The sequence below is a fragment of the Panthera pardus genome, unplaced genomic scaffold, assembly GCF_024362965.1.
Source record: "Panthera pardus isolate Hobbes unplaced genomic scaffold, ASM2436296v1 HiC_scaffold_24, whole genome shotgun sequence".
NCBI classification, from domain to species: domain Eukaryota; kingdom Metazoa; phylum Chordata; class Mammalia; order Carnivora; family Felidae; genus Panthera; species Panthera pardus.
Genome location: NW_026526810.1, coordinates 105,123,488 through 105,146,613, shown reverse-complemented (window position 1 = coordinate 105,146,613; position 23,126 = coordinate 105,123,488). Strand labels below are relative to the sequence as shown.

The 23,126-nt window shown below is 36.1% G+C and overlaps 1 protein-coding gene across 15 annotated transcripts in view; it reads right to left on the bottom strand.

Moving 5' to 3' along the window:
* Positions 1 to 1,721: 1,721 nt before the first annotated feature.
* The window catches only part of GPHN (gephyrin), a 609,447-nt gene continuing 588,042 nt past the window's right edge, over positions 1,722 to 23,126 (bottom strand). For all 15 annotated transcript variants that reach the window (XM_019451514.2, XM_019451516.2, XM_019451519.2 and 12 more), the window contains 4 exons: positions 18,902 to 18,966; positions 15,254 to 15,357; positions 3,819 to 3,915; positions 1,722 to 2,717 (listed from right to left, as the gene is read on the bottom strand). In XM_019451514.2, the coding sequence (XP_019307059.1) occupies positions 2,584 to 2,717; positions 3,819 to 3,915; positions 15,254 to 15,357; positions 18,902 to 18,966 (400 nt within the window). In that variant the 3' untranslated portion in view covers positions 1,722 to 2,583. The remainder of the gene's footprint in view (positions 2,718 to 3,818; positions 3,916 to 15,253; positions 15,358 to 18,901; positions 18,967 to 23,126) is intronic.

Here is a 23,126-nt window from a genome sequence, read left to right as displayed (position 1 = left end):
GCTAAGTTCAAATCCTAGCTCTTTCTCTAACTAGTTATGTGACCTTGGACAAGTTTCTTAACTTCTTTGTGCCTCAGTTTCCTCATCTATAAATAGAAATAATAAATAATAACACTAATTCTGTTGTTGTGAAAATTAAACATATGAAAAGTGCTTAGAAATTTTGCCTGGCACATACTAAGTTCTGTATTATGTGTTTCACTGAACAAATATTTACTGATATTTACACATGTGTATATATGTCAGGAACTCTTCTAATGACCTGGGGATAATACCAGTGAACAAAATAAACAAAAATCTTTGCCCTGTGGAACTTCCATTCTATAATAAAAATGATTATTATCAATTGTCCATAATTCTATTTCTGCAATACCTTTCCTCTTGCATCATCATCATCATTAAAATTCTACCCTTCCTTCAAGATCCACCAAAATGCCACCCTGCCCCTTGAAATGTTAACCTTGTATGAGGTTCTCATTTGAACTCCTCCAATTCTTTAAATCTGAATTATAGCATTTATCACATTTATCACATATATTATCAAATATCAACCATATTAAATCTTATAGTTCCTTGTACAGTTTTGTTATTTCCCTTGATGCAGTATAGTGTCAGCTGTTATTCCTTTTATCCTTGTAAATAGTAGCAGGATGTACCTTGTACCCAAGCATATAGTAGATGCTCAATGAATGAATGAATGTAGGCAAAGAATACTTTACATGATCTTTCACTTAACTTCTAGTGATTAATCTTATGTTCTTTAACTGAAAATATAAAAGATTTAAAACAGATCATTTTATTTTCAACTCGGGAAATATCAGATATCAATATCAAATTTTCCTTGTTTACTACTTGGCTTTATTCACCATCATCATTTGGGACCTTATTCACTAGTAGCCCAATTTTTGTTGTTTGCTTTGCTATGTATACCCTACAGGATATTTAATGTCCCTTGTTATCACCAGTTAGAAAGTGCCTTTAAGTTTTTACTACAGGAGCCAAGTGGATAAAGTATATTTTATTTGTATATTTTCCATGTGTAGCACAGAATTTTCCCATTTCTCACTTCCTTCCTAACATGAAAAAATTTCCAGTTACTCATCTGCAATACTGTGGTTCATTAGTTCTTGTTTTTCCTCCATTCCAAATAACTGTAGATGTCTAAAATTTGTTTTTATTGCATCTCTAATAAGAAATTAGTTTCTTTTCCTCAGTATCAAATTTCTTCCCTCCAAATTTGCTTGCTATTCTCTATCCATGACTGGAAAGACCAGACTGACTATAGGTTGTCTTGTACTTTCTAATTTGTATTTTCACAATGCTGTAGATCACAACGCTATATAATAAAATGCAGAATATATTTTTAAAAAAGTTTTTTAATGTTTACTTATTTTTGAGAGAGAGAGAGAGAGAGCATGAACAGGGGAGGGGTGGAGAGAGGGAGACACAGTATCTGAAGCAGGCTCCAGCCTCAAAGCTGTCAGCACAGAGCCTGAGGTGGGGCGCAAACTCACGAACCGTGAGATCATGACCTGAGCTGAAGTCAGATGTTTAACCGACCGAGCCACCCAGGCTCCCCAGAATATATTATACTACATTTCAATCACCTTTACACCACTTACCCTTGCCACATTATCTTAACTATTCCTTTTATCCAAGCAGAATCCCATCAGAATGGCATGACAATCTTCTGTTTTTTAATAACACGCCAACACAATAGATTTTTAAATAATGATCAAGGATTTTTTTTATTCATTAAGTTTCAGTATCATTACAGAAAATGTTATGGTACAGAGTTGTTTAACATTATTTTTTCTTTGCTCTTGATTTCCACATGAATGCTGGTAACACTAATATCTGTACAAGATCAGTCTTTGATTTTATTTTTTGTTCTGTACAATTTTAAATGTATTGGTTAAAAAGGCTGTCAGCACTTAAGGAAGCATTTTTCCCCCAGTTTGTTTATTCAAATAAAAGGTATCCAGTTACCGCCCCAGAGTACTGTGCCACGAGGCTACCGGGGTGAGGCGCCTCCCGGGCGCTCTGCAGGTGAGGGTGCTCCCTGCAGCAGGGCTGGGCCTCCACCCGGTCACTCTTCTGTTGGCACTGTGCACATAAACACGATACATGATAAAGAACAAGCAAAAGCTCTCTGAAAAGCGGTTATGAAGCATACTAAGAAGGGAAATCCAAGTGTTGCCTACGCTAGTATAAATAAGCAGACAGCCTTGATTAAGAGCATAATTAGTTGTATTTTAAAGATGAGAAAAACACAAGTTCTGCAGGCACCTACTGCTGTCTACTAAAAGCTATCGCTATCAGACCTAGCATTGAACACACAAAGCAATTTGCAAGAAAGAAAAAATTTGCTTTGATATAATCAGAATAGAGTTGTCTGTTAAGATTTATTTTTAGGTGTTTTTTCTTTAAAAGGTATTTAAATTCTTTTGAAATATAGTTCAAGATGTTGACTATACAGATCAACTTTTATCCAGATCAGAAAAACTAGCTGTGCCGTTGCATATTACAGGATACAGTCAATGATATGTGGACATGCATCAAAGCTTTCTCCCTCTGGGACCATCATAGCCGTCCAATGACCATGACATCCACCACCTCGCCCTTGTGGAGTTCCACGTACTGCTCTGTCTTTGGAGGTAGCATCAACAAGCCATTGGCGCTGCGCATGCTCATCAGACGGCTGCTCATCTGATTACCTAGAAAGAAATATCTCATTACAGCAGCATAAGCAGCACACTGTGTACATTTGGAGCCCTTGCGGTTCTTTTCAAAATAAACACCCACGAACAGAAACACAGGTCTTCAAGAGGAAGAGAGAAGATCGGACTTCCCAGTCCCTTTTCCAGGTGGCCTTGCTACTGTATCCTACTACCTTCTCACTAAACTCTAAAAATAAACAGTAGAAATTATTGCCTAAAAAGAATAAAATAGGATTTTATAGCATTATGCAAAACGCCATAGAATTTCTCAGTTCAGGCTAAAAAATGTTATGTGTGTCTGAAAAGAGAGGCTTTTAAAACTTATTTAAAACAAGATAATAATAGCAGTGGCTACCACTTTTTTTTAGTATTTATTAAGTACCAGACAGTGTGGTGGGCATTTTACTTAACTATCTTATTTAATTTGCACAAGACTCAAAAGAGGTTAGGTAATTTGCCCACAGTCCTACTAACTAGTTGGTGGCCAATTTGAACGTAAGTCTGGGGGAGACACTGCCTATGTACTTATTCCCTCTGTTAACTGATGTTTGCACTTGATAGGACCTTTGTTTAGAGGGTAATACAGTTTTCTGGAGACACACCAGAAGTTATATAACTATGACTAGAATACTTGGGGATAAAAGTTTAAAGTCTAGAGGTGGTAACTATAGAATACTTGAGTTATCAATATTGATTTCTCAGTGCTTAAAATTTACCAATTTTTAAGGTATAGTAGAGGCTACAGAGAATCACATTATAATTGAACTTTAATCTCACATTTCAGAGTAGCATAGTCATAGTACAACCAAAGTTGTGCTCAGAATTTAGAGGTTGAACAAATAGACAAAAATCTTCCATAATTCTAAATGTGTGTTTATCTAGAAAATATGGCTCCATGGAATAAGTAAAATTTTGTTTTTACTCTTATTTTCTTCTTATGCTATACCATTAGGGAATAATTTAACTCATCTAATCTTTCAAAAAGGAAAATGTACAACAATTACTAAATTAGGTGTACCCAAGGAGGGGGTTATGCATAAATTTTTGTGTTTTAATGAGATACATGGATAGACATACCCACAGGTGTGAATGACTAACCTGTGCTCTGTGCCCAAGGCAGTGGTTCTTGGTGATGCCAAGTCAATATACAGCGATGGTATTCTGGGCGAGGATCCAGTTTTACATCACATGAAAGCTATAGAATATAGAGTAAATGAAAACAAACTTGATCACCTGATCATCCCTTAAAACTACAGGGTGGTGGAAATTGTGCAAAGAATAAAGTAGACATGGAAAATATCTTGGCGTTCTGCTGTTCCCACCTCTACCACCTTATGTTCTTAATACAGAAGTCCAGAAGTTGGGTTGTTCCAGTGAAAAGAGAAGACTAAGAAGTTGGTATTCACAGTGGGGAAAAGGGCAGATGAAAAAGAGAAGGTCTATTTTTGAAGTCTAATTTTATGGGTTGATAGCACAGGTACCTCTGACCTATGAATTGAGAAATCAAAGCAGATATTTTACCACCGAAAATAAAAGAAATAGACCTAAAGAAACAAGCTCAATATCTATTTATATGTATGTCCATCCATCCATCCATCCATCCGTCCATCCATCCACCCGTCTGTCCATCTAATAAATATTTACTGACGCACTCTTCAGCTACCAATTCATAGACCTATCTTTAACATAAAAGGGATACTTTCTTTTACTCCTGAATATTCCCCATGTCCCAATACTGACCATACAATCTCTTTCAGGCAAATAAAAGTAGTCTCTACTAAAAGTTATACCATTTTTGTTTAGCCACATCACTGGTAATAAAAGAATTATGGAATGGCATCTTTCATATCTTTCCATTAAGGATGAAAACCTTTCTAATATAGCAACTTCAGTTTACACATGCAATGTAGAATGACTAATCAACCTTTAACCTAGAGCCATTAAAAAAATCTATTTCATTAAATTCATCCTGAAATCTGATAAATCAAAGTGATAATGTCTTGGTAGTAGGTACCTAAGAGAGTACTCCTTGAACAAGTTTATATAGTGTATAATTATGGACGATAGCCTATCAAAGATTAGTTCAATTTTGGTGAATATAAGACTTGTTCCAGTGTATGAGAATTAACATTTTCCATTAGCACAATAATCATTGAAGTTACTCTACCTTAAAATGGAAGAGAAACCTTTTATTCAACTAGAACAGGTATTGCTTAGATCAAATGATTCAATTACAGCTTGAATATCCTAGAAATTTTTGTATTTTCATTTTCATTTGTTTCCATATATTTTTTAATTTCTTTTCTAATTGGCTGGTGGACCCATTCATTCTTTAGTAGGATGTTCTTTAACCTCCATGCTTTTGGAGGTTTTCCAGACTTTTTCCTGTGGTTGATTTCAAGTTTCATAGCATTGTGATCTGGAAGTGTGCATGGTATGATCTCAATTCTTTTATATTTATTGTGGGCTGTTTTGTGACCCAGTATGTGATCACAGGAAACCATCAAAACCCTAGAGGAGAAAGCAGGAAAAAACCTCTTTGACCTCAGCCACAGCAATTTCTTACTCAACACATCTCCAAAGGCAAGGGAATTAAAAGCAAAAATGAACTATTGGGACCTCATCAAGATAAAAAGCTTCTGCACAGCAAAGGAAACAATCAACAAAACTAAAAGGCAACCAACGGAATGGGAAAAGATATTTGCAAATGACATATCAGATAAAAGGCTAATATCTAAAATCTATAAAGAACTCACCAAACTCCACACCTGAAAAACAAATAATCCAGTGAAGAAATGGGCAGAAGACATGAATAGACACTTTCCCAAAGAAGACATCCAGATGGCCAACAGACACATGAAAAGATGCTCAACGTCACTCCTCATCAGGGAAATACAAATCAAAACCACACTGAGATACCACCTCACGCCGGTCAGAGTGGCTAAAATGAACACATCAGGAGATTCTAGAAGCTGGCGAGGATGTGGAGAAACAGGGACCCTCCTGCACTGTTGGTGGGAATGCAAACTAGTACAGCCGCTCTGGAAAACAGTGTGGAGGTTCCTCAAAAAATTAAAAATTGATCTACCCTATGACCCAGAAATAGCACTGCTAGGAATTTCCCCAAGGGATACAGGAGTGCTGATGCATAGGGGCACTTGTACCCCGATGCTTATAGCAGCACTTTCAACAATAGCTAAATTATGGAAAGAGTCTAAATGTCCATCAACTGACGAATGGATAAAGAAGATGTGGTTTATATATACAATGGAATACTATTTGGCAATGAGAAAGAATGAAATCATGCCATTTGCAGCAATGTGGATGGAACTGGAGGGTATTATGCTAAGTGAAATAAGTCAGGCAGAGAAAGACAGATACCATATGTTTTCACTCATATGTGGATCCTGAGAAACTTAACAGAAGACCATGGGGGGAGGGGAAGGGGAAAAAAATAAAGTTACAGAGAGGTAGGGAGGCAAACTCTAAGAGACTCTTAAATACTGAGAACAAACTGAGGGTTGATGGGGAGCCAGGGGAGAGGGGAAAGTGGGTGATGGGCATTGAGGAGGGCACCTGTTGGGATGAGCACTGGGTGTTATAAGGAAATCAATTTGACAATAAATTATATTTAATAATAATAAAAAAGAATATCCTAGAAATTTTGATTCAGGTAAATCTATCACCAATCTATTCTGGTTACTCTGTTTTTTAAACATTCTAATTATTCACTCTGACAGTCTCTGCTTTTCCTTTGGAATCCAGAATAAAATTCAATGCTGAAGTGTTTTTCCTTGGCTAAATCATACTAAACTCTTTCAGTTGATATTGCTTATGTTTATACTCTATTTCATATCTACTGATGGGTAACTTGCCATTATTCCTGAATTATTGTGTGCTTAGCTGAGGGCAAAAATGTGTCTCTCTCTTTCAATCTGTGTATGGGGGTTCTCCAGAATTAAACTACAAGACTATTCCCGTGGCTGGGTTATTTGTTAGGTGTCTGAGCAGGTTTTCACCTGGCAAAGGCACTGATTGGCTCATGATAGTACGAGAGAACAAATACTAGAATGGGGTGATATCTGACCTCTGCCTTCTACTCCCAGGTGTACCATTAACTGGCATGCTATGTTAGGAAATTATTTTGCTTTTCTATACTTGTTTGTTTATCTACAAAATGGGGTTGTTTGTTTTAAAGGAAGAAATTTATGTTAATTTAAAGAACAAGAATCAATTGCATCAAATTGAGGTGAATACAATTTTTTTTGTAGCCTTACAAACAGCTGTTCCTTTTGCTGAGATGAAACCGACTAGATTTTTATGGTATTTTATGAAAATGCAGAATACTTTATTAACGAATATATTTAGCTGTACTGATATTATAGTTCTGGCATATTATATCACATAGCTTAAGAAATGACTTATTTACTATGAGTGTCAGTGCTTACATGAATGATGTACCATGAGGAAACACAAAACACATTTTTTTTGGGTGAAAAAGTTGATGCTTCACTTTTTAAAAAAAAAATGTTTATTTATTTATTTTGAAGGAGAGAGAGAGAGAGAGAGAGAGAGAGAGCATGAATGGGAGAGGTGCAGAGAGAGCAAGATAGAGACAGAGAATCCCAAGCAGACTCTGTGCTGTCAGTGCAGAACACAATGCGGGGCTTGATCCCATGATCCATGAGATCATGATCTGAGCCGAAATCAAGAGTCAGATGCTTAACTGACTGGGCTCCCAAGACACTCCTGATGTTTCACCTTTGAGGACTTCTATTCATTCAAAACTAGAGTGGGCTATGGACTAAGACTATTTCCTCTGTTTCTTTTCAAATATTTTTCTGACATGCAGTAGTCACCCAAGAGATAAAACTGGGGGCACCTGGGTGGCTCAGTAGGTTAAGTGTCCCACTCTTGACTTCAGCTCAGGTCATGATCTCAGTTTGTGGGATCGAGCCCTGTGTTGGGCTCTGCACTGACACCATGGAACCTGCTTGGGAGTCTCTCTCTCCTTCTCTCTCTGCCCCTTCCCTTTGCTTGTGTGCATGCGGTCTCTCTCTCTAAATAAATAAATAAACATTAAAAAAGAGGTAAAACTGTATTATGTGGCATAGTATCATATATGTTCTACATGTAAATGTCTAAGGGAGAAAATTAGAGGAAAAAAAAGGTCAAAAGAATGAGGAAATAAGCCACAAACTGGGAAAAAATATTTGTAAAAGACATCTGATGGATGTCTGCTTTCCAAATTATACAAAAAATTCTTAAAATTCATTAACAAACAACTCGATTAAAAAATGGGCAAAAGGCCTGAACAGATATCTCATCAAAGAAGATATACAGATGGCCAGTAAACATTGAAAGATATTCAACATCATATGTCATTAGGGAAGTGCAAACCAAAACAATGAAATATCATTACACACCTACCAAAGGTCAAAATGCAAAACTCTGGCCACACCAAATCCTGGTGAGAATGTGGAGGAATGGGAACTCTTGATCACTATTGGTGGGAATGCAAAATGGTACAGCAACTTTGGAAGATGGTTTGGCAGTTTCTTACCAAAATTAAACATACTCTTAGCATACAGTTCAGCAATCGTGCTCCTTGCTATTTACCCAAGTAAAGGGAAAATTTATGTCCATACAAAAACCTGCACATAGATGTCTGTATCAGCTTTATCCATAATTGCCAAAATCTGTAAATAATCAAGGTGTCCTTCAGTAGGTGGATTGACAAATAAATGGTGGTACACCAGTCAAGGAGGAAACTTATATGCCTATTACTAAGTGAAAGGAGTTAATCTCAAAAGGCTGCATGATTCTGGAAAAGATAAAACTATGGAGATAGTAAAAAGATCAAGATTATAGCACAGAGGGAGGGATGAATAGGGAGAGCACAGAAACTACTCTGTATGAAAGGACAATGGTAGATACATGAAATTATACATTTGTCAAGACCCAATGAATATACAACACTAAGAGTGAATCCTTGATAACCTTGGGTGATAATGATGTGTCAGTTGGTTCATCAGTTGTAACAAATGTACCACTTTGGTGTAGATGTCAATAGCAGGAGAGGTTGTACATGTGTGAGGACAGTGGGTATATGGGAATTCTATGTACTCTCCATTTAATTTTGCGGTGAACCTAAATGAACTTAAACCTAAAAAAAAAATTATTAATAAAGAAAAGGTGAGAATATTTTGTTCTTCCTCTTTGTCCTGTCCATCTTATAGAGAAGTGACCTAAAAAATTTCTCAGGGTAAATAATTATTTGCAAATCCAGTGCAATAACGTTATTTCCAGAGCTGTCAACAAGGTATTAAAATGGCACAAAGAAGCTAAGTAGTCAACCCTTCTTAGGGACACCAAGAAAGGCTTCACAGGGATGTGATTTCTGAGTCTTATGACTAAGAAGTCTTGAAAACTGAGAAAGGAGATGGTGGTGGTTAGGGAAGAACCTTCTAGGAAGGGGAATAATCACAGGCATAGGCAGGGGATCTCATGTCCATTTTGGAAGCAGTAAATAGCCTACTATGGTGAGAGTTCAGGATGAGAAACAGATGAAGCTGGAGAGGGAAAAAGGCCGTGGGGTGAAGGGTCTCCTACGTTCACATGAGCAGTTTGGATTTAACCCTGGGATCATGTGAAGCATGGAAGCATTTTAGTTGGAGATGCTTACATGATTAGAGTTAGAACAGGGGTTTAAGAGGAAGCAAGATTAGAAGAAAGGAAACCATTAAATATGTCAAGGATTATAATCTAGTAAATGTTGGAGCCATCATTCAAAGCCAGGCTTATTTGGTTACAAAAGTCAAAGGATATGGATGGTGGAAGCAGCTTTAGGAGAATGGTGAAGATTTGGAAGGCTGCTGTAAGGAATGGAATAAGCTGATCCATAGGATATAAAAGGATCATGAAGGGAATCTGGGCCCCTGCTGAGGTTTGTAAATTAGAAGTGCTAATGTGACAGCTGTAGACTCTTCTCTAGTTGTGGCCTAGGAATAAAAGTGAAAGATAAAGAAGGAAGGGTTGATCCAAGTTTGTGGATTTTTAGAGTGGGCTATCATGGAAGGAAGAGGAAAAAAAAAAAGTTGATGTGGTACACCACAGGACTTAGGTTGGATGAGGAAAGTGACAAAGCCAGTGTGGCTTAAGGACTTAAGGGTAGGGGTGAAAGGAGTGTTTATACCCTTTTTACAAAGACTGATAGTAACTTGCCCTTGTTCCTAAATTGTACACCAGAGTTGGTGATTTTGAGATGAAGTACTTTAGGGTATTGGAAAAGGATGTATACGTGACTTGCTGAAGTAGAAATAAAGATATTTAGAATTGTAGAAATAAAGCAATTGATGGTAAGAGGTGAGCTAGAGAGGTAGACTATGAGCCACTTGCCAAAGACCTGAATGAGGAAAAAGTGAAAGCTCCAGAAGGTTCAAGGGAATAGGTTGGGATGCAGGACTGTACAGATTGGAGAAAAGAATTTGTGAGAAAACAGATGACCAAAGGGGATTCTACTTGGGCGGGGGCCTAAGATAACATGCTCAAAGCCCTGGTTGATGCTGGGGGCCTGGACTTTGCTCCAATCTGGTCAAAGCTTCCAAAGAGTGGTTCAGGCAGCTTTACGTTAACTTTTTTGGTAAGTGCTATAAAAGTTATGAGGTGCTGATTTCATTAGTCTACCACAGAGATCCTTGAGTTTATTTACCCTGTAAATCATTTATCTAAAATTTATCATGTAACTTTAAAATGCTTGCACATGCTGCTATGGATCAGTTTCAAATTAACTTTTCCAAAATTTCTATAAATTATATTTTCATTTATATATTTTTCATTTCCTAATACGTTAAAACTGATTTACATCTCTTATAAATCATGGAAAGTCCTATAATTTTCCATATCCATTTTTAATCTATAGGACATAATATTATGATATAACAGGCATCCAATAACATTTTTAATGATCAATGACTGATCTTGTCACAATAAGTAATCATATTTCTCTCTACAGCTGCAAACACCTTAGTAATTTTCCAACAAAATAAACATTTTGTTAAAATGCTTTGTATTTTACTGTTTATGACATCAGCCAGAAAGCATTCATGAAGTTCTCATAGCAGGAAGACAATAATGCTCAAGAGAAGAGATAAGATGGGAAAATTGGAATAACCCAGTAGAGTTCAACATGTCCATACTCTCCCAGCACATGCTGGCCTAATCCCATGGGAGATGAAAATATTTTCCCTTTCCCTTCTCTTAATCATTGCCTGAGATGGGCTGTTAATACTAATAGGAGTTGTGTAAGGTATATTTCTAGAGAAACGAGTTGAGAACAAGGGGCAGTAGAGGGCACTTTGATGGGATATTAAGGGAATGTGTTAAGGAAACACAAAAGGATATCTGTTTGTAGAAGCATTAGGTTAATAATTCAGTGAATTAAGGTTACGTTTTTAATTGCCTACTGAAAGCCAGAAGTATTTCAACTTCAACCATAACTGACCCAGGTTATAGTGCAAGTGTTCTAAATTGATGTCAGAATGCACTGATACAAAAGGATGACATTTTTTCTGTTGACCTTTCAAAATAATGCAGCATTGCCCTAACCGCAGGACAGCTATATCAGAACCAGTACTACGAGTTACCGACACCAGCATTTAATAACTACCTCGCTTTCTGAAAGCAGTAAGGATTGGGAGAGGCTGTGATTTTGGTGGCCATTTTGGAGAACAGTAGTAAGTGGTGTCTGTAAGCTGCATATTGGATGGTCAGAAAACACAGACAAGAGGCTTTACCATGTTTCAAGGAAGTGAATAAAGTTATGTTCTAAAAGTGACAGTTATGTCAGGAAAGGTGTGGGGGTGATTTTAGGAGTTAAAACCAAAAGAAGTAAACAGCCAAGGACACTGATGACCCATCTGACAGTCCCAGTGACACTGCTCTGTGGGAGAAGGGAGTTTGACTGATTCTTAGACTAATTCTCAATTCCATGAGTTGACAGGAGTGAGCAGCAGTGTGAACAATGTACCATGCATCAGTGTGATTGTAGAGCTCTAGCTCATCACTGTTGTCAGAAAGGATAGCTGCCACAATGTCAGTTTTAGAGAAGAGATAATGAATGTTAAGATGAGAAATAAATGAAAGGATTCATAAGAACTTTGCAAAGTCAAAGAGAAATCCTCTTTTTCTCTCTTATAACAATGCAGATTTTTCTTATTTTCTAAATTTAGCAAATATGAAAATGGTGAGCAAATTCATATTATTGGTTTAGATGTCTAAGCTTTATGACTCTGACCTTCTGATTTGATCAGAATACTTTTTGTTTACTGATGGCTGTTTTTCTTCTTTTTCCATTAAATTTAAAATAAGACCACCACCATGATTATTGGAAAATCCCCCGATAATCTGTTTTCAGAATATATAGTTGACCTTTTACTAAAATTTTAGGAAAAGGAGGATATCTCTTCATATGCTGGCCTACAAAATCTCAATATTTAAAAGGTCAATGTTAAGAATATTTGAAGTTTAGGGACACCTGGGTGGCTCATTTGGTTTAAGCATCTAACTTTGGCTCAGGTCATGATCTCTCAGTCTGTGAGTTCAAGCCCCATGTCAGGCTCTGTGCTGATAGCTTGGAGCCTGGAGCCTGCTTCGGATTCTGTGTCTCCCTCTCTGCCCCTCCTCTGCTTGCACTCTGTCTCTCTCTCTCATTCTCAAAAATAAAAAATAAACATTAAAAAAATTAAAAAGAAAGAATACCTGAAGCTTAGGTTTCCTTAATGTTTTATCCAATATATTCTCACAATAATATTTTATAAATATTCCTTCTTCCTCCTCTATGCCTTGTGTTCTTCCTGTCAACTAATCATAACATTCTGTCATATTGGAATTTATTTCAAAGCTCTCAAAAAATAACAGTTTAAGTATTGGAAAAATGGATATATATATGCAGAAGATTAAGTTTGGACTCCTTTTTTACACAATACACAAACATTAACTCAAAATGGATAAAGGACTTATATTTAAAACCCAAAACAGGGGCGCCTGGGTGGCTCGGTCGGTTAAGCATCCGACTTCGGCTCAGGTCATGATCTCACGGTCTGTGAGTTCGAGCCCCGCGTCGGGCTCTGTGCTGACAGCTCAGAGCCTGGAGCCTGTTTCCGATTCTGTGTCTCCCTCTCTCTCTGCCCCTCCCCTGTTCATGCTCTGTCTCTCTCTGTCTCAAAAATAAATAAACGTTAAAAAAAATTAAAAAAAAAAAAATAAAAAATAAAACCCAAAACAGTAAAAATACAAGAAAACATACAGGAAAAGCTCTTTGATATTGGTCTTGGCAATGATTTCTTGTATTCGACACCAAAAGCACAAGCCACAAAATAAAAAATAGACAATTATCCATAATTGTCAAAATAAAAAATACATATCCAGTATTTTATGTATAAAAAATACATATCCAGTATATATCAAACTAAAAAGCTTCTGCACAGCAAAGGAAACAACACTATGGAAAGGCAACTTATGAAAAGGGAGAAAATGTTTCAAACCATCTATATAATAAAGGGTTAATATTCAAAATATATAAGAGTCTCTTACCAGTCAATAGCAAAAAGACAAATAACCTGATTTAAAAATGGGCAAAGGACTTGAATAGACAGTTCTCTAAAGAAGATACGTAAATGCATATCAAAACCACAATGACATACCATCTCACAACTGTTAGGATAGCTATTAAAACAACAACAACAACAACAACAACACAAAAGATAAGTATTGGCGACAATGTGGAGAAACTGGAATCTGGATATAATGTTGGTAGGAATGTAGAATGGTTCAGCCACTGTGGAAGACAGTGTGAGGTCCCCCCCCCAAGTTGAAAATAGAACATATGATTGAGCAGTTCTACTTCTGGGTATATATCCTAAAGAACTGAAATCAGGATTTCAGAGACATCTGCACTCTCATGTTTACTGTAACATTATTCGTAATAGCCAAGATATGTAAACAACTCAAATGTTTATTGATAGATGAATGGAGAAGGAGAATGTGCTATATTAATACAATGAAATATTATTTAGTTTTAAAAAAGAAAGATATTCCTACCATTTGTGGCAATATGATAAACCTAGAGTACATTATGCTAAGTGAAATAAACCAGTCACAGAAGGATAAATACTGAGTGATTCCACTTATTTGAGGTATTATAGTCAGTCACAGGGGCACCTGCATGGCTCAGTCAGTTAAGCATCTGACTCTTGATTTCACCTAGGTCATGATTTCACGGTTAGTGGGATGGAGCCCCACATTGGGCTCTGCGCTGACAGTGTGGAGCCTGGTCGGGATTCTCTCCCTCTTTCTGCTGCTCTTCCACTCATGTGCTCTCTCTCTCTCTCAAAATAAATAAATAAATAAATAAATAAATAAATAAATAAATAAATAAATAAATAAATAAATAAACTTAAAAAAAAGCTCTTTATAAAAAAAAATAGTCATAGAAGCAGAGAATAGAATGGTGATTGTCAGAGGCTGAGGGGAGTGGGCCATGGGGAATTGATTTTCAATGGGTATAAATTTTCTCTTATACAAAGTGAGTAAGTTCTAGAGATCTGTTGTACTACACAGTACCTATAGTTGACAACATGGTGTTCTTCACTTTAAAATATGTTAAGAGGATAGTTCTCATGTTAAATGTTCATACCACAAATCAAACAAATAAAACCACAAAAGAACACAGAAAGTTTATGGAGGTGATAAATATGTTAGTACCTTGACTGTGGTGATGATATGGGCATATGCGTATGTTGTCTCGTCAAAATATGTATGTTATATATATGTAATTTTTTGTATGTCAATTGTATCTCAATCAAGGTTTTAAAAAAAGCAATGGTTTGATACTGTAGGTCACATTGCCAAGAGAATTAATTATTAGTTATATAGAAATTGTGTTACATAATTAGTTGAGTAGTAGTAAATCAAACTGAAGTTAGTGTTGGTGGAGAAGGGGACTCTAATTTCTAAGTGGCCTTTTAACCAAGTATAATTTCTCAGCCTTAGTTGTCCTTTTCCTAAAAATGTGGTCAACGTTTTATTTTAACTCGCTAGTCTCCTTCTAGTCCTTTGACTGTCTTTTTCCAAATTGTTTAAAATTTATCAGAGAGGTTGCGGAAAAAGTGAGCAGATAAATAGTTGGCTGTGTGACTTTACACAGCTGAAAGGGAATTCTTGTCCCTCCTTCCATATAGGTTTATTTTAGGGTAGTGCCAGTCTCATTCTATTTGCCATTTTATCATTACATATCCACTTCCATATGGATTCTGCCAGAAAAAATTATTTACTTTAGAAGTTGTGGAATAATGTGGGCTGGGAATAAATGGGACCCTTTCCCCTCCATTTCTGTCATGATGGGGAGAATATAACTACGTTTTCCCTCACAACGACTACAAAATTCTGGATGTTTATTTTGGGCAGTTGGAAAATCATATCCTTAATTGTTATTAGGCTTCAGTTTTGGTTCCTTGTCATTTAGAAAACATTACCCTGGCTTTGATGATGGTTGGCCGAGGATCCAAGATGCCCTGCATCTTTCTCAGTGCAGGCACAACAAAGAGGTTGCAGGTGACCACGGCTGACACAGGATTCCCTGAAAGTCAACCAAGCAGTTATTTATAGTACACGTATAAAAATTTGCCAAAAAATTACGATTGTCTATACCTTCAGGCATCATAAAGAGTGAAGTGACTAACCACTAACTCCTAATCTTCTAAATCACCTTAAATCCTGAAGGATGCCAGAATAGAGCTACAGTCAACCAAATACCACAGAAGGTATAAACATTTGTCTACCAGTGAAATACAGAAACTTCTGATTCCCAGAAACTGTTTAACACAGTTTTTATTTCCAATTTCCTAGGAACTATACATTGAAAGTCATTACTAATCTTTGTAACTTTTAAAGCAGATTGTACCTGCTATTTTTAAAATATTTTAAAATTGCCACAGTAATACATGCTCTGTACAAAAACATTTAGAAAATACGTTAAGCACAAAGAAATGTATCCATAACCCCCCTCTACCCAGAAATCTCTTTAAATTAAAAAAATAAAACTAAACAATTTAAGCTGCGAAGGACTTGAAGAGGAATACTGTTATAGGCTGAATTGTGTCCCTTGCAAATTCATATGTTGAAGTCTTAACACCCAATATGACTGTATTTATAGATAATAGGGCCTTTAAAGAGGTAATCAAAGTTAAATGAGGTCATAAGGATGAGGTCCTAATCCAACAAGACTGGTGTCCGTATAAAAAGAGGGAGAAACTCCAGGAGCACATGTACACAGAAAAAAAGGCATGTGAGGACACAGTGAGAAGTTGGCCATCTGCAAGCCAGGAAGAAAGACTCAACAGAAACCAGCCTTGCTGGCATCTTGATCTTAGACTTCCAGTCTCCAGAACTGTGAGAAAATAAATTTCTGTTGTTTAAGCCATTTGGTCTGTGATAGTCTGTTATGGCAGTCTGGGCAGACTAATAGAAATACCAAGTTCTTTTAAAACTATAAACAAAACTTGAAGAATTCAGTTGTACCTCTCCAAGAAGAAATCTGGGTGGGTCATGCCCTTCGAAGGAAAGAAAGGTGGGCAATGAAAAAAATGACTGTGCTGAGAATCACAGATTTCGTTTCTTGTGTGGTACTGTTAACTAAATAAACTGAGCGGCCCGAGTGAGTTCCAAACCTTTCTGAATCTAATTTTACTCTTCCCAAAATGAAAGGTTTGGACTACATGCCTCTCAGTATCCCTCCTGGGTCTAAAATTCCAATTTTACTAATACATTAATCCAGTGGTATCGAGCATGTATATGTATGCGGAGGGCTTGGGATCGACTATTAGATTTTTTGTTTCCCTTGGCCTGGCTTGTGCTGCTAATTGCATCATCAAAGTAAAAGGCAATGGTTTAGCCTATTATTAGCTAAAACCATACCTTTAATTTTCTTCTACCCACAAAAGTAGTTAAGAATAGATTTTTTTAAGCTGTAAAAAGTAATGAGTAATAGTAATAATTTCAATAGAAAAATGAGTTGTCTTGCCCAACAGCACAGCAGACTCTTAATGAGAATTAATTGCTTTTCACCTGTCTCAAAATACACAGATGAACATGTTTCTGGGAAAGCAAAAAAAAAGAAAAAAGCAAAAAGCTATTGTTCAGCAACGATGACGGCATTCTTGTAATGCTGCTGCTTTATAAAATTACTCTAATTGAAAATGGATCGCAAACAATTGCAAATAGTGGTTATTTTGTGTGTAGGGGGAAGGGATTACCAATAACATTTCTTAACGCTTACCTGTATTTTCTAATGTTTTTATAGTGAACATATGTTATTACAGTAATTTTAAAAAGTTAAAAAAAATGGCAAGTAGATACATCAATCTTTTAAACTGCTTTAAAAGTTATCAAGATTAGGAGCTCCTGGTGGCTCAGTTGGTTAAATGTTCAACTTTGGTTCAGGTCAATATCTCACAGTTTGTGAGTTTGAGCCACACTGGGCACTGTGCTGACAGCTTGTAGCCTGGAGCCTGTTTCAGATTCTGTGTCTCCCTCTCTCTCTACTCCTCCTTCTCTCCTGCTCATGCTGTCTCTCTCTCTCTTCAAAACAAACAAACAAACAAACAAACAAACAAAGTTATCAAGATTAGTAACAGTTTTAAATGTGCAGCCTTCAGAAAAGCAGAAATACAATCATGAATTTTAAAATCCTTTTAAAAGGAACCACTTTACTGATTCCACAATCTGAACATCTGGGTTGTTGCTGCCCTCTTTTGGTTCACTGAGGCTGGGCAGAGAAAATTTCAAATGAAAGTAGCAATTTGAAAATAGGTTATTTAATTATAACTTCTTTGGCAGATGAACAATAGTTCATAAGTAAAGGCAAAGTAGGCTCCCAGTATAATTCTTTGTCTATAGGGCAAGTCCTGTCTTCTGTAGACAAAGTAACAGTCTTTTCTAGGCAAAATGAAGCTAGGAAGAGAATCACATTTTTCCAGAGGATCTGAGCATACATACCTTAAAGGCCCTAAGGAGTTTTTACTACAGATACATTTGAGGACTACTTTACTTACCAGTCTTCTCTCTTAACATTTCCTGTAGGATATAAACCTAATCTTTTATGCTTATAGATAGGAGCTTTAGAAATGCTTTCAAAATTCAAAACTCCAAAAAATGCTTTTCAAAATTTTCTGCCTGTCTTCCTTTCCTTATACTCTATTTTGAGATTTATTTACTATCAAAAGCAGATAAGTATCCCAAAGTCACCAGATTTGTGCATCTGAAAGGAATAAGCAGGTTATTTTCTGAAGGAATCTGTCCGAAAACATAGAGAATAGGACGCTGCTACAGATCAGAGGATAATTTTAAAAGCTGGAAAAAATAACAAGTAGATACACAAAACCTCTAAACTGCTTTAGAATTTATCAAGATTGGTAATGACTTTAAAAGCATGGCTTTAACTGCAAGCCAAAAATCAATAAAACACTGACTCTGAAAGTCTTTATAAACGGAACCACTTCGCTTTTTCTACTGTCTGAACATGTGAGTTTCTGTTCACACGGGAGCGAGGATGGGGACAGTGATATGGTCAGACTGATGATGCCTGGGGTTTGGCTGAGAAACCCCTCATTCCATGTTGCCTGCCCCATCCCAGTCCAAACCTGGCAAGAACAAAAGCCAGTTTTGTATTTTTTTTTTTGTTTGTTTGTTTACCATTTACTTTCATGGGTGATTCAAGGCCCTTTGGACTTATAAACACAATACTTCTAGCTATGGGAGGTGATTAGACTGCTAACTTAGACCAATTTTTTATAAGGAAAAGCAGGTACCCCAGATAGATCTAGTGACAGTTAACACTTGGCTACCATTTTAGGGTTTGGGATATAATTTGAAAGATACTATCTAATTTGACTTTTACACCAATCAGACAAAGTAGGCTTTAGCCCATTGTATAGATGAAGAAACAGCTTTAAAAAGTTTAAGTGATTTGCCCAAGGTCATACAGTAAGTAAAGCTGGGTCTTAAGCCCAGGTCTTTCAGACTCCAAATGGAGTGCTCTGATAAGGAACTGGTCACCTGGGTTTCAAAATGATTTTGATCATTTTTATAGGAAAAGCAGAAGAAACTGTTTCAATTATTCTTACCTGGTAGTGCAAAGATTATTTTTCTTACACCATCAATATCCAAAGTTGCAAATGTTGTTGGCAGGCTAGAGAATGAAAGAGATCATTTGTTAGGGACTGCTAAGTAATGTGACAAGTAAATTAAGTACTCCAGTTTTCTTGCTATGTGGATTTCCATATAGAGTATTTATCATATAAAAATACTTTTCTGTTGACTCTTCTTTAAACCTTTATACCATGAATTGTTTCAAAAGCATTTACATTAATTTATTTTTAGCATCTTTATTTTCAAGTAACCAAACTTCCTGGTTTTCTGTAGCTTTTTTTTTTTTTTCCCATGTCCTGCTAGTGCCAGAGAAGTGTATCTCAAATCCTGGAGTTTCTCTACCCTTCTAGTTGATAACGTCCATACTATTTTGCTGGAGATCTACAACAATCATTCTTATTACTGCAAGACTAGCTGGTGATAGTCTATCAGATAACTGCCTGTTGTTCAAGATGAGTACTCCTCAACCATTTAAAACTATACTCAGCAATAAACACAACACTGGCTTTTTATGAAGGGATTTTTTTGAAATGTCAAAATAAATAAAATACCATGACTAGAACAAAACTAAAGCAGTATTAATTTAAAAATATTTATAAATTATACTTCCTCAAGATTCTGACATGAATCCTGATCATGGGGGTGTGGGAGAGGGCTGAGTGTAAGTGGCATAGAGTGGACAGGCAGTCAAGAATAGTGATATTTTTTTCTATTGATTATGCTTTATGTTTATGCTTTAAACTTTTAGCTAAGATTTCCTTATATTAATGAAACTTGAGTAATGTAGAATCATTAGGGAATGTTAAAATTTCCATATAGTTGAAAAATTATCTCTTTCAGTACCTAAATCATTTTTATTATTTTTGCAACTTTGTCTTTCAAAAATGGATCACTCATTATTAGCTTTTGCAATAATATGATGAACATTAACATTTTTTTGATGATTCACAACTATCATTATTAACTTATTCTACTCTGCTATCCTACAGTGATGTAGGGTCACAAGGGTATATTGTGCATTGTTTTCACCTATAAACCATAACTTCATCCCACACACTGAGGTTCTTGTCTCTTTTCCCTTAGTTTTTTTCTGTGGCTCCCCTTCATGCTAGGCTCCGTCATCTTGTCCCTTAAAGCTGGCTTTAGGTTTAGGAACCAGAGAGGATTAGTAATAATTATATTGTCAGAATGATAATAATAATAGTAATGTTATTATTTTGAAAGAAACATCTATGCATTACATCCATTATTTCATTTAACTTTCACAACAATCCCATGAAGTAACAGGTATCATCCCATTTTATAGATGAGGAAACTAAGACTCAGAGATTAAGAAATTTGGCTCAAATCACTTAGCTACTAAATGGGAAAACAAAGATTTGAACCAAGATTCTTTTAATTTTATGGCTCATAATTGGACAAGGCTCTCAGAGGGTCTGCTGTGAAGTGTTAGTATGTGTACTATGTAACATCTATTTTTGGCTACTCTGAGGCCCTTTTTGCTTATTTCCTGATTCTTGGCTGTATTTTAGAAAAACTAGATTACATTATCATACCAATTTATGAATAGGTTATTTGGCAATGACTGTTACTATGTGATGAAAATAATTTCCAAGATACACTCCTGACAACAGCTATGTTCACTGTAGATGACCCATAGAATTGTGACTGGTAGTCCTGATTGGTAATACTTCAAATGTCTTTTTGAATATCTCTGTGTCTAAAATGAAAGAGGTTAATTACATTCTTAATGTACTGTATGTGGGAAGAACAAAGCTAAATTGTTCTTGAGCTTTTTATACTTCTTGTTCTACTATTAAGGAGCAATTACTTTTAAATTCTTATCTTTAGACAAGTATAAATTCTGGCCAAGTAAAAGGAAGCCCACTTAAACTTCTAAACTATTTTATTATAGCAAACTAACACACATAATAAGAGTGAGGAGGGAATGCATAATACTTTCCTTCTATTATATTTAAAGCCAATTTAAATTATCTTTTACATCTTGCAGACAGGTACTGTGATTTCTCTAAAGGTACTCATTTAAAAAACATTCCATTACAACAAAACATTTTATCATGCACTGCTATCATGAGTGTCCTATTACAAGACTGTGAAGCTTTTGTTTAAGTTCTGGTAAGCCATTTCCTTCTAACTCAGCACCTATTGTTCAGTTCTCCTCTTGAGATCAGAATGTAACAGCATTTATACAATGACTGAGGTCGCAGAGTGTTATGACTTTAAGGGAGGAGAATAAACATTAGGAACTGATGAGAGCGTTAAGTTGAAGTGGTAAAAAAATAAACTGAAAATAAAATAGTACCAAAATTATACATTACAGGTGCTGAGATTGACTTAAATAATAGATATTACAAATAATTCTCCTCTAGAGGTGAGGGCAACTAATATCAGCTTCTTTCTCACTACATAAAGAACAGTCAATTCAATTTTTGAGGTTACTAAGAAGCACACTGACATGCTTTTGGGATGTCCTCTGTATTCTAATCAAATTAGTACTGCCTACAGGGATGGGAAAAAATGCCTGTGCACTCACAACATAATAATATTTACTTAAGACAAAATATTCTTAATGAGAATGATTCAAATTCAATAGTCTCAATAATAAAAGGACTCTGTTAGCAGTAGCCATATTGGGGCAACTACAGATATATAATGCCAGGAATTTTACATTCTATCAAATTGTGGAGAAGACTTTAGGGTTAATCTTAACTTCATACTTAAATGGTAAAATCATGGTGATAAAGCCTAATCCTAGACCTGATGAGAGGTACCCAATAAATCGGGGAGTTGAGGAGGGATGCCTTTATACTTAAAAAAGGCTTCTGAAATTTATGATGTTCCCATAGCTCACTCCTAACAACTGATGTCTCACCTCTACTCTCTCTTAGGGTTCACATGAATACCCATCAGGGTATAATTCTGAAACGAAAGCATAATTACTGTTGTCCCTGACAGCATGGAGGTGTGCTAGAATTTGAATGCTCACCTCTACACTGAAGCCTTTGAATGGGGAAGGAAAAGTTTATAGAGTAACAGGTCTGAACAGGCAAACTATTGCTTAAAGACATGGCCACACATTTTCATCAACACCATTGTTTGGCATTCTTTGAGGATTTATAACTGATTACAGAACCTCCATCAGCCCTTCCTTAGGGAGTTATTAGCTTTAGGAGATGTGCCAGATCTTGGTATGTGGTTATTTTTCTTTTTCCCAGGAGGTGGTAAGAAGCAGTATGAAAGAGTACTTATGAAGTATTTTTGCAAAGGGAAGAAAAATTGAATCTGAATCTAATCAAGCTTTTAGATCTAACTTCTAGTCCATACAATATACTGGAAAGAGAGCAGAACAAGTTCACCACCACCACAACGGAGCCATTAGCCAAATCCATTTGTTAGGACAAATGATTCAGTTTCTTCAGCAAGTCAGTGGCATGAAAAAAGGAGGGTAGAGGTAAATGTTCTTATTCAATATAGATTTAATAACCAAATACAGCTTGTGGAACTGATGAATTCTAATTCAAATAAAGCATGTAAGAAGGCATTCTCTCTTTTTTTTAATTTATTTGTTTTATTTTGAGAGACAGAGAGAGAATACGAGCTGGGGACAGGGGCAGAGAAAGGGAGAATGGGAGAAAGGGAGAGAAAGAGAGAGAGAGAGAGAGAGCGCGAATCTTAAGCAGGCTCTACACTCAGCACAGAGCCCGATATGGGGCTTAATCCCACAACCCTGGGATCATAACCTGAGCCAAAATCAGGAGTTGGATGTTCAACCAACTGAGCCATCAAGGCTCCCCAAAGACATTCTTTTTCTTAACATTTGGGAGAATTTTGAATATGATCAGGGTATTAGATGATATTAAGATACTCTTATTTATTTTGTTAGGTAAGAATACCACTGTGATTACACAAGAGAATGCTACTGTTATCGTTATTATTATTTGAGATGTATACCAAAATGACATTGTAGAATTGGCTTTAAAGCAATAAAAAAACAAAAAAACCCAAAAACAAACAAACAAACAACCCAACAAACAATCTAGCCTTCTGTCCTCTCAAAAAGGGAAGGGAGGATTGATAAAACAGTCTGGGAAAATGGTGATAGTTACTGAAGCTAGGTGATGAGTACACGGGGGTTTCACTGTACTCCTTATTTTTGTGCATTTTGAGAATTTTCATACT